The sequence below is a fragment of the Pan paniscus genome, chromosome 20, assembly GCF_029289425.2.
Source record: "Pan paniscus chromosome 20, NHGRI_mPanPan1-v2.0_pri, whole genome shotgun sequence".
NCBI classification, from domain to species: domain Eukaryota; kingdom Metazoa; phylum Chordata; class Mammalia; order Primates; family Hominidae; genus Pan; species Pan paniscus.
Window position 1 is genome coordinate 11,621,207 of NC_073269.2, and position 12,060 is coordinate 11,633,266.

The 12,060-nt window shown below is 43.9% G+C and overlaps 1 protein-coding gene across 1 annotated transcript; it reads right to left on the reverse strand.

The window, feature by feature from the left end:
• Positions 1 to 2,911: 2,911 nt before the first annotated feature.
• On the reverse strand, positions 2,912 to 7,461 carry LOC134729663 (putative methyl-CpG-binding domain protein 3-like 3). The gene has a single exon (XM_063600770.1). The coding sequence runs from the start codon at positions 7,320 to 7,322 to the stop codon at positions 6,759 to 6,761; it is 564 nt and encodes a 187-aa protein (XP_063456840.1). The 5' UTR covers positions 7,323 to 7,461; the 3' UTR covers positions 2,912 to 6,758.
• Positions 7,462 to 12,060: the final 4,599 nt, after the last annotated feature.

The following is a 12,060-nucleotide window of genomic DNA, read 5'->3' on the forward strand; positions in this document are numbered from 1 at the left end:
CCATCTCAAAAAAAAAAAAAAAAAGTTCTATTTTGTGCATTTACATTTAATATAATTACCAGTAAATTTGAAATTGTTTCAATCATCTCATTTTTCCTAGGTTTTGACTTAACTGACTCACGTTCCTTTTGCCTTTACTTGACTGACTTTGAATCAAATATGTTTATTATTTTATTGTTATCTCCATGAACTTGCTAGTTACAGCCATACAAATCTGTGTAGTTATGCTAATAATTAAATCCTATACTCTGATACAGTTAATTACTTTAACCCCTCCCACAAAATGCGAATACTTTAGAACACTTTTAATTCTCTTTTTAGCTGTTTCTGACTTTTGTATTACCATTCTCATGCATGTTATTTCTACACATATTTTACTCTCCAGGAGACATTTCTAGTATTGCTTCATAAAGCAATATGCACTAATATTTACCTACAGATTATCTTGTGCATTCATCTTTATTCCTTTCTGCATTTCTAGCATTCAATCTGGGATTATTTCCCTGTGGACTTGAGAATTCTTTCTAGTATTTTTTTTCTAATGCAATGCTGCTAACAACTAATTCTTTTCCTTTACACTTTTATTTAGGCATCTTTATTTGGGGGCAATATTGCTGTGAGGTACGGGTGTCTGGTTTGACAAATTTCTTTCAGCATATTAGAAATGGTGCCCCACTGATGTCTATCTCATTTTACCTGTGTTGAGATGTCAGCTGTCAGGCTTTTCCTTGCTTCTTTGGTTTCCACATTCTCTAAACTCTTTCTCGTTGTGGTTGGTTTGTAGGCCACAGTGTAGCTCATTATTGCTTCCTGTGTATTTCCTTTGCCTAGAGGGTGTGGAGTCAATTGCATCTGTGGGTTGATGTCTTTCATTGGTTTGGAAGGTGCATATGTCTCCTTCACTTCTGATATCCATTCTTGTCCAAGTTCTCTCTACTCTTCTTTTAATCACATCCCACTTGTCTCTGAATTTTCCAATGTTGTTCATGCTTTGGTGGGAATATTTGCTCTTGAACCTTGTTCCACTTTGCTAATCTACCTTTTTTCTAGGTTCAGTCTCATTTTAATTTTCCTTCTTTCCTTCCTTCCTTCCTTCCTTCCTTCCTTTCTTTCTTTCTTTCTCTTTCTTTCTTTCTTTCTTTTCTCTCTTTTCTTTGGAGATGGGGTCTCACTCTGTCACCCAGGCTGGAGAGCAGTGGTGGGATCTCAGCTCACTGCAACCTCTGCCTCCTGGGTTCAATGATTCTCCTGCTTCAGCTTCCCAAGTAGCTGGGACTATAGGCACATGCCACCACACCCAGCTTATTTTTGTATTTTTTGTGGAGACGGGGTTTCACCATGTTGGCCAGGGTGGTCTCGAACTACTGACCTCAAGTGATTCACCTGCCTTGGCCTCTCAAAGTGCTAGGATTACAGGCGTGAGCCACCGTGCCTGGCCTAATTTCTTATACTCTTAGTTTCAGTTCTAAGTATAAAACACAGTATATAGCTTTAATTAAAAACTAGGTAGAAGAACAGCTTCACAGTCAATGAGGAGACAATCTTCCTTCTTGATACAATGAAACTCTAAATAGAAAGGAGCAAATTCAAATTTGAACCATATTAAGATACATTAAGAGCAACTATTCATTCAAATACATCAGTAAGAGAGAAAGCGTGGAAAACCGGAGTGGGGGAAGAGGTTTTGATTCTGTACCCCCAGGAAAGTACATCAAGCCAGAGTATATATAAAAAAAAATTTTAATATTTAAAAAAAAAAGAATAATGTCAAACAAACAGAAAAATAATGAAAACACACTTGAAACTGGGTGAAAAACTTGAATGGACCCTACACAAAAGAATATAAACAAGTGACCGTAAAAAATTATTATTATTATTATTATTATCATTAATTTTCAGGTGGAGTCTTGTTCTGTCACCCAGGCTGGAGTGCAGTGGCACGATCTTGGCTCAGCGCAACTCTGCCTTCTGGGTTCAAGCGATTCTCCTGCCTCAGCCTCCTGAGTAGGTGGGATTACAGGCTCCCACCACCACGTCCAGCTAATTTTTGTATTTTAAGTAGACACAGGGTTTTACCATGTTGCCCAGGCTGGTCTTGAACGCCTGACCTCAAGTGATCCACCCGCCTTGGCCTCCCAAATTGCTGAGATTACAGGCATGAGCTACCGCGCCCGGCCTAAATGACCAGCAAAATTTGAGCAAATGTTTAACCCTTTTAGCTTCAGGGAAATGCTAAAAAAATAAAAATTACAATAAGATACTATTATATAGATATCAACTTAGCTACAGGGAAAAACACAGAAACACCAAGTGCTGACTAGATTATGGAGGGACCAGTCTTTCCTGTAAGGATAGTGGGAGTTTAAATTGGAATAACCACTTTGGAAAACTATATGCAAACATCTATTAAAGCTGTATAGGGCCAGGCATGGTGGTTTATGCCTGTAATCCCAGCATTTTGGGAAGCAGAGGTGGGAGGATCGCTTGAGCTCAGTAGTCTAGAACCAACTTGGACAACATAGGAAGACCTTATCTCTACAAAAAATGAAAAATAAGCATTGTGAGGCATGGCGATGCCTGCCTGTAGTCCCATCTACTTAGGAGGCTGAAGTGGGAGGACCACTTGAGCCCAGGAGATCAAGGCTGTAGTGAGTTGTGATTGAGCTACTGCACTCCAGCCTGGGTGACAGAGCAAGACCCTGTCTCAAAAACAAAAGCTGTAGGCTGGGCACAGTGGCTTACACCTGTAATCCCAGCACTTCAGGAGGCTGAAGCGCACGGATTACTTGAGGTCAGGAGTTTGAGACCAGCCTGGCCAACATGGTGAAACCTCCTCTCTATTGAAAATACAAAAGAATTAGCCAGGCATGGTGGCGTACGCCTGTAGTCTCAGCTACTCGGGAGGCTGATGCAGGAGAATTGCTTGAACCCAGAGGTGGAGGTTGCGGTGAGACAAGATTGCGCCAGTGCACTCCAGCCTGGGTGAGAGAGAGACTGTCTCAAAAGAACAAACAGGCGGTGGCTCAAGCTTGTAATCCCAGCACTTTGGGAGGCCGAGGCAGGCAGATCACCTGAGATCAGGAATTCAAGACCAGCCAGGCAAACATGGTGAAACACCATCTCCACAAAAATACAAAAATTAGCTAGGCCTGATGGTGGATGCCTGTAATCCCAGCTAGTTGGGAGGCTGAGGCGGGAGAATCGCTTGAACCTGGGAGGCGAGGGTTGCAGTGAGCCGAGATCGCGCCACTACACTCCAGCCTGGGCAACAGATCGATACTCCGTCTCAAACAAACCCCAAAAGCCGTATAAACGTCTACCCTCTTCCCTTGCACACAGCATTTATCTCAACATTGTACATGCGTGCCCACCAATTTCATGTTCTGAGGGGCACAGAACCTGCAGTCATAATAGCTCTTGTCAGAAACCAGCCAATGAACAGCAGGAGAATGAATAAATACTGGGGCATCTGCACCCATCGGATCTTCTCACAGCAATCAGAGCTCACAAATGACAACCGGCACAACCTTAAGCCTTGATCTCTCAAAGCTGAGGTTAATCCAAACCCAAGACAGTGCATACCATGTGGTTCCCTACACGTGAAACAAAAACCAGCCAAACTAATCCTAGGTGCTGTTACAACAGAGGGTGCCTTCGTGGGAGGCAGGATGAGGTGGCGGGAAAAGGCACCTGGGGATGAATCCGCTATTCTATTCATGGATTTCAGTGCTGGGCATGAGTGCGTTCAGTTTGTGAAAGTTCATGAAGATGTACGTGTCTGATTTTTTGCACTTTGCTCTATGTAAGTTCTATGCCAATAACAATTGAGGAAAAGAGACTGAGATATAAACTTCCACTTATGGCCAATCTGTAGCAAACTTCCATCCCATAAAAGCAACCTCAGGAATACCGCCTTGTATACTGGGAATTTGCCGAAAGAGTAGATTTCAGCTACTCTTTCTACACACACGTACACAAAGGTAATTACATCAGGAGACAGATATGTTCCTTTGCTTCATTGTAGTAATCATTTCGCTACATATACGTGCATCAAAACATCATGTATGCCTTAAATACATACAATTAAAAACAACACAGGCCGGGCGTAGTGGCTCATGCCTGTAATCCCAGCACTTTGGGAGGCCAAGGCAGGTGGATAACGAGGTCAGGAGATCAAGACCATCCTGGGTAACACGGTGAAACCTTGTCTCTACTAAAAATACAAAAAATAGCGGGTATGGTGGTGGGCACCTGTAGTCCCAGCTACTTGGGAGGCGGAGGCAGGAGAATGGCATGAACCTGGGAGGTGGAGCTTGCAGTGAGCTGAGATAGCGCCCCTGCACTCCAGCCTGAGTGACAGAGCGAGACTCTGTCTCAAAACAAAACAATACAAAACAAAAAAACAAAAAAAACCCCCACACACCTGGGTGCAGTGGCTCGCGCCTCTAATCGCAGCACTTTGACAGGCCGAGAAAGGTGAATTGGTTGAGGCCAGGAGTTCGAGGCCAGCCTGGCCAACATGATGAAACCCTGTTTCTACTAAAAATGCAAAAATTAGCCAGGCATGGTGGTGGGCACCTGTAATCTCAGCTACTTGGGAGGCTGAGGTACATGAATCCCTTGAACCTGGGAGGTGGAGGTTGCAGTGATCTGAGATCACGCCACTGCACTCCAGCCGGGGCGAGAGTGAGAATTTGTCTCAAAACAAACAAACACCCAACACCTGATAGATAAACAGATAAAAAAATACAATTTCTGCAGCCTTGGTCTCTGCAGTGACTACTCAGTTTTTTCTTATGATTTTTCACAATCTTTTCCTTGCGTAAATCCTCCTGGTTTGATTTTTGGGGATGCAGAGAAATACTGGCTATTTTGCCAATTTGGACCTGGGACTAGGAAGTTTAAGACACAATTGGGGCCGGGTGCGGTGGCTCACGCCTGTAATCCCAGCACTTTGGGAGGCCAAAGCAGGAGGATCATGAGGTCAGGAGCTGAGACCGTCCTGGCTCACACTGTGAAACCCCGTCTCTACTAAAAAATACAAAAAAAATTAGCTGGGCGTGATGGTGGGGGCCTGTAGTTCCAGCTACTCGGGAGGCTGAGGCAGGAGAATGGCGTGAACCCAGGAGACAGAACTTGCAGTGAGCTGAGATCGCGCCACTGCACTCCAGCCTGGGCGACAGAGTGAGACTCCGTCTCAAATTAAAAAAAAAAAAAAAAAAAAAGACACAATTAGCTTACAGATTTAATCATGTAGGGCAATTTCAAGGTACTGATGTCTCCCTCAGCACCTCAGCAAACTCCATTATACGGATGCAAATGATCCTGCCTGGGATCCAGACACCAGTCCTTTTAAATTTTACTGTGAAATTCAAATGAGCTGCAAAATCTGAGACCCCCTGAAATGACAGAAATGTCCTCTTCTTGACTTAGAAATGAAGGACTTAGAGTTCTTTTTTTTTTTTTTTTTGAGTTAGAATCTGGCTCTGTCACCCAGGCTGGAGTGCAGTGGTGTGATCTCAGCTCACTGCAAATTCCGCCTCCCGGATTCAAGCAATTCTCCTGCCTCAGCCTCTCGAGTCACTGTTATTACAGGTGCCCACCACCAAGCCTAGCTAACTTTTGTATTTTTTTTTTTTTCGAAACAGAGTCTTGCTCTGTCGTGCAGGCTGGAGTGCACTGGTGCGATCTCGGCTCACTGCAACCTCTGCCCCCCCGGGTTCAAGCAATTATCCTGCCTCAGCCTCCTGAGTAGCTGGGATTACAGGCACCCGCCACCGCGCCCAGCGAATTTTTGTATTTTTAGTAGAGATGAGGTTTCACCATGTTGGCCAGGCTGGTCTTAAACTCCTGACCTCAAGTGATCCAACCACCACGGCCTCCTAAAGTGCTAGGATTACAGGCGTGAGCCACCACACCCGGCCTAATTTTTGTGTTTTTAGTAGAGATGGGGTTTCACCAAGTTGGCCAGGCTGGTCACAAACTCCTGACCTCAAACGATCTGTCCGCCTCGGCCTCCCAAAGTGCTGGGATAACAGGTGTAAACCACCCTGCCCTGGCAGGACTTGGAGTTCTTCAAAATAATAATAACAATAAATTCTGTTTGGGAGGCTGAGGTGGGCAGATCACTTGAGGTCAGGACAAGACCAGCCTGGCCAACATGATGAAACCCTGACTCTACCAAGAATACAAAAATTAGCTGGGCGTGGCTGGGCGCGGTGGCTCATGCCTGTAATCCCAGCACTTTGGGAGGCTGAGGCAGGTGGATCACCTGAGGTCGGGAGTTTGAGACCAGCCTGGCCGACATGGTGATACCTCGTCTCTACTAAAAAAAATACAAACAATAGCCGGATGTGGTGGCAGGCGCCTGTAATCCCAGCTACTTGGAACTTGGAAGGCTGAGGCAGGAGAATTGCTTCAACCTGGGAGGTGGAGGTTGCAGTGAGCCAAGATCATGTCATTGCACTCCAGCCTGGGCAACAGAGCAAGACTCCGTCTCAAAACAAACAAACAAACAAAAAAAACCCAATTAATTAAAATCATGGTAAACAGAAACTGAGATGTACAGTGACATGTAAAGGTCTCCTTCCTCATCCCATAAAACCCAATTTCTCACCACAAAACCATCCACTCCTTACACCTGTTGCCTTTCAAATACTTTTATTAAAGAACTGGTGGGGAAGGGAAAAGGGTGACAATTCAGAGTAGGAATGAGGATGGGCATTAAAAGAAAGGGACCGAAAGCCCGGGACTGCGCTTCATCTACATGTCAGCATTTCTGCCTGCCTGGCCAGCCTGTCTGCCTGCAAGGCCTTGGCCAGTCTCTCCCTGGCTTTCTTCACCCTCCTGGCCTGTCTCCGGATATCTGCAGGAGTCACCAATTGGCCAGAGAGGGGCGGTGGGAGCTGACAACCCATTCCTGGGGTTGGCCCCCCTGCCACAGCTGGAAACTGCCCAGGGGTGGGCTCAAGCGGGCTGTGGACACGCTCAGCACCAGCTCTGTCCAGAGATTCACTGGCCGTCCCCGCTGCAAGGATACTTAAGACGCTCTCCAAATGCAGTGGACTTGAACCTTCTCCTTGGCTGCTGCAGGGCTGCAGGGCCTGCAGTCTCCGGTAGGCGCAGAGTTGCTGCGGCTTCTCCAGGTGCTCATCCCCTTTTCTGCGTCTGACCTGGTTGTCAGGATGAGACCTGATCCTCGTCACCGGCCTCTGGAAGATGCAGCTGGTGAGTCTCATGGGGAGAGCAGACCTCGCAGCTCGTCTCCGATGGGCCTTGGCCATGTGGATTTCTCGTTTCTTCTGTAAAGCCCAGGGCATCATGTTTCTTTTGAGCTTCCCCTTTCAAAAGAAAAGAAAATGTGAAATTTCAACCAAATGGAGACAGGAGAAGATCAGCTGTGGGGGGCTTCTCTCAGCTCAGTGGAATCTTCCCACCAGCCTCTCTTTCTGGGGAAATGTGTCTCAGATGGCAGTGTACATCCTCAGGGTTTGCTAAAGTCAGATATGTGGACCTGAACCCAAGTAAGTCTGGGGTGGACCCTAGAGTCTGCATTTCTCCGTGTGACCCTGATGCTGCTGGCAGGAGCTCCAGGTATTGACACTGGGTCCTGGGACCTCATCGGGCTGATGCGAGTCCAGGACTAAATGCTCAAGGTCATGACCCAGGGTCAGTTCCAGACCTTGTCCCTCCTCATCCTCCTCAGAGGACACCCCTCTCTTCTCTTCCCTGCCACTGTCAGCTACACAGATGCTGGTGCCTCCTAACCCATCCCCAACAGGACACCGGGATCCCAGACTTCCCTGTTCACCAAGACCTCACGCTTCTCTGTATCTCTTTCTGCTGTGCTTCAGGACACAACATCATTTTCATAGCTCCTTGACTCTCTGGTTTCCAAAGAAATCGTGCACTCGCCACCTTAAATACTCACTGCCACACCCAGATCCCACCTTCACCTGAACACCTCCTGCTCATGAAGAAAAACCTCAGAAACACCATGTTTGCCTTCTGTTTCTAAGAAGCTCAATTAACTAGAGTTCTACCATGAGAGAATCTTTTGATGACATACTGAGAAAGATGATCAAGCGCCTCCTAAGATTTGACGTCCTTTCTTGCTCTAACTCAATTGGAAGACTCTAGTCTCATAAAGTTGTTTCCCCCACAAACCTCATCAGTGCACTTTCCATTTTAAAGCCTTCGTTTCTGTCCTTCTCATTTCATTTTTTGTTGTCCTGGCATAAAGATTAATACTACCCCTTACAGTACCCCTGGCATAAAGATTAATACTGACCCAAGATGTTCCCCTTTGGAGGGAAAATTACTTAGTCCCCTTAGTTACAGGGCACTTATGATGTGCCAAGCTGTGCAGTAGAACCCCTGATCCAGAAGTAAACTTCATAAATCACCACTCTGTTGATTTTCATCTTGGTGAGAAGGAAGACATAATAAACGCACTAAAAACAAATTTCTGGTGGAATATCAGATATAAGTAAGTTCCATGATGAAGAAGAAGGGAGTGACAGAGAGGGACGGAAGGAGGAGAAACAGAGAAACAGAAAAGAAATTCACTACAATGAATCGTGACAGTGAGTTTAGGGAATAAGCAACTCATCATGAAATTTTACCAGAGAACTAATTTTTTTTGTTTTTTGTTTTTTTAAAAAAACAGACCAAGCAATTTCTGGTTCAGGAGCTTTCCAGAGAGGGAGATAATTTGAAGACTGCAAGGCCAAATAATACTTCTTCCCTTTCCTAGTGATGTTGGATTTTTAAAAAAAAAATCAAAACTATTATCCCCATACAGTTTCATAGGCAAAAATGAGAATACTATGAACATTATTCAACAAATATTAACACCCGAGGTATAACTTTCCACAACATCCAGTTTTAAGAACAACCCACTGCTAACTGTAAAGCTGTCTTACAGAAAGAAAAAGGACACATATGGACATTCCTGTAATCAATAAAAATCCCGTACTCACCAGAACAGGTGGGCTCGGAAAAGAGGTGAACGCAGGCACTCCCATAGCCGTAGAGTTTCTCTTGCTGACCCCACTCTTGAGATGCAGACAACCCTTGGCTTGCCGGAAAATGCAGTGACTTCTGCATCTGGTTCCCCTTTTTATAGAGAAAGCGAGTGATAATGCAATCAGTGGATAATCCACAGGGAACACCCTGTCTCCGCCCATTGGATTTGAGGCATTTCTAAATCTGTATACAGAAACCAATGTGGTGTTACCTACACAGAGTGTGAGTAGAGAAAGAATTTAATACGTGTGTGTGTGTGTGTGTGGCGGGGTGGTATTTACAGTTAATATCAGCATTTTAGATATGTTTCCCTTTTTCTCCCAGTTTTCCAAACATCTTTGAATACTTTCTATAGAAATAGGAATGGAATTGTCTATGTACATCAATGTTCACGTAATATTTGATTTAATAACAAAAACTAAAGACCATTTAAATGTTCTTTAAGAAAAGAAAGCCCAAAACTTTTATTCACAATCCTATAGAATATATCACACAGTTGTTGCAAAGAAATTACTACTTTGGCCGGGAGAGGTGGCTTACGCCTATAATCCCAGCACTTTGGGAGACCAAGGCAGGTAGATCACCTGAGGTCAAGAGTTCGAGACCAGCCTGGCCAACATGGTGAAACCCCATTTCTACTAAAAATACAAAACTTACCCTGGTGTGGTGGCATGCACCTGTAATCCCAGCTACTCGGGAGGCTGAGGCAGGATAATCGCTTGAACCTGGGAGGCAGAGGTTGCGGTGAGCGGAGATCGCACCACTGCAGCTCAGCATGGGCGACAGAGTGAGACTCCATCTCAAAAAAAAAAAAAAAAAGTTTGATTTTGTGCATTTACATTTAATATAATTACCAGTAAATTTGAAATTGTTTCAATCATCTCATTTTTCCTAGGTTTGGCTTAACTGACTCACGTTCCTTTTGCCTTTACTTGACTGACTTTGAATCAAATATGTTTATTATTTTATTGTTATCTCCATGAACTTGCTAGTTACAGCCATACAAATCTGTGTAGTTATGCTAATAATTAAATCCTATACTCTGATACAATTAATTACTTTAACCCCTCCCACAAAATGCGAATACTTTAGAACACTTTTAATTCTCTTTTTAGCTGTTTCTGACTTTTGTATTACCATTCTCATGCACATTATTTCTACACATATTTTACTCTCCAGGAGACATTTCTAGTATTGCTTCATAAAGCAATATGCACTAATATTTACCTACAGATTATCCTGTGCATTCATCTTTATTCCTTTCTGCATTTCTAGCATTCAATCTGGGATTATATCCCTGTGGACTTCAGAATTCATTCTAGTATTATTTTTCTAATTCAATGCTGCTAACAACTAATTGTTTTCCTTTACACTTTTATTTAGGCATCTTTATTTGGGGGCAATATTGCTGTGAGGTACGGGTGTCTGGTTTGACACATTTCTTTCAGCATATTAGAAATGGTGCCCCACTGATGTCTATCTCATTTTACCTGTGTTGAGATGTCAGCTGTCAGGCTTTTCCTTGCTTCTTTGGTTTCCACATTCTCTAAACTCTTTCTCGTTGTGGTTGGTTTGTAGGCCACAGTGTAGCTCATTATTGCTTCCCGTGTATTTCCTTTGCCTAGAGGGTGTGGAGTCAATTGCATCTGTGGGTTGATGTCTTTCATTGGTTTGGAAGGTGCATATGTCTCCTTCACTTCTGATATCCATGCTTGTCCAAGTTCTCTCTACTCTTCTTTTAATCACATCCCACTTGTCTCTGAATTTTCCAATGTTGTTCATGCTTTGGTGGGAATATTTGCTCTTGAACCTTGTTCCACTTTGCTAATCTACCTTTTTTCTAGGTTCAGTCTCATTTTAATTTTCCTTCTTTCCTTCCATCCTTCCTTCCTTTCTTTCTTTCTCTTTCTTTATTTCTTTCTTTTCTCTCTTTTCTTTGGAGATGGGGTCTCACTCTGTCACCCAGGCTGGAGAGCAGTGGCGGGATCTCAGCTCGCTGCAACCTCTGCCTCCTGGGTTCAATGATTCTCCTGCTTCAGCTTCCCAAGTAGCTGGGACTATAGGCACATGCCACCACACCCAGCTTATTTTTGTATTTTTTGTGGAGACGGGGTTTCACCATGTTGGCCAAGGTGGTCTCGAACTACTGACCTCAAGTGATTCACCTGCCTTGGCCTCTCAAAGTGCTAGGATTACAGGCGTGAGCCACCGTGCCTGGCCTAATTTCTTATACTCTTAGTTTCAGTTCTAAGTATAAAACACAGTAAATAGCTTTAATTAAAAACTAGGTAGAAGAACAGCTTCACAGTCAATGAGGAGACAATCTTCCTTCTTGATACAATGAAACTCTAAATAGAAAGGAGCAAATTCAAATTTGAACCATATTAAGATACATTAAGAGCAACTATTCATTCAAATACATCAGTAAGAGAGAAAGCGTGGAAAACCGGAGTGGGGGAAGAGGTTTTGATTCTGTACCCCCAGGAAAGTACATCAAGCCAGAGTATATATAAAAAAAAATTTTAATATTTAAAAAAAAAGAATAATGTCAAACAAACAGAAAAATAATGAAAACACACTTGAAACTGGGTGAAAAACTTGAATGGACCCTACACAAAAGAATATAAACAAGTGACCGTAAAAAATTATTATTATTATTATTATTATTATCATTAATTTTCAGGTGGAGTCTTGTTCCGTCACCCAGGCTGGAGTGCAGTGGCACGATCTTGGCTCACCGCAACTCTGCCTTCTGGGTTCAAGCGATTCTCCTGCCTCAGCCTCCTGAGTAGGTGGGATTACAGGCTCCCACCACCACGTCCAGCTAATTTTTGTATTTTAAGTAGACACAGGGTTTTACCATGTTGCCCAGGCTGGTCTTGAACGCCTGACCTCAAGTGATCCACCCGCCTTGGCCTCCCAAATTGCTGAGATTACAGGCACGAGCTACCGCGCCCGGCCTAAATGACCAGCAAAATTTGAGCAAATGTTTAACCCTTTTAGCTTCAGGGAAATGCTAAAAAAATAAAAATT

What these genes read in the sequence shown, in the direction of transcription:
- LOC134729663 (XM_063600770.1), bottom strand. Translation starts at nt 7,322, where the DNA reads ATGATGCCCTGGGCTTTACAGAAGAAACGAGAAATCCACATGGCCAAG.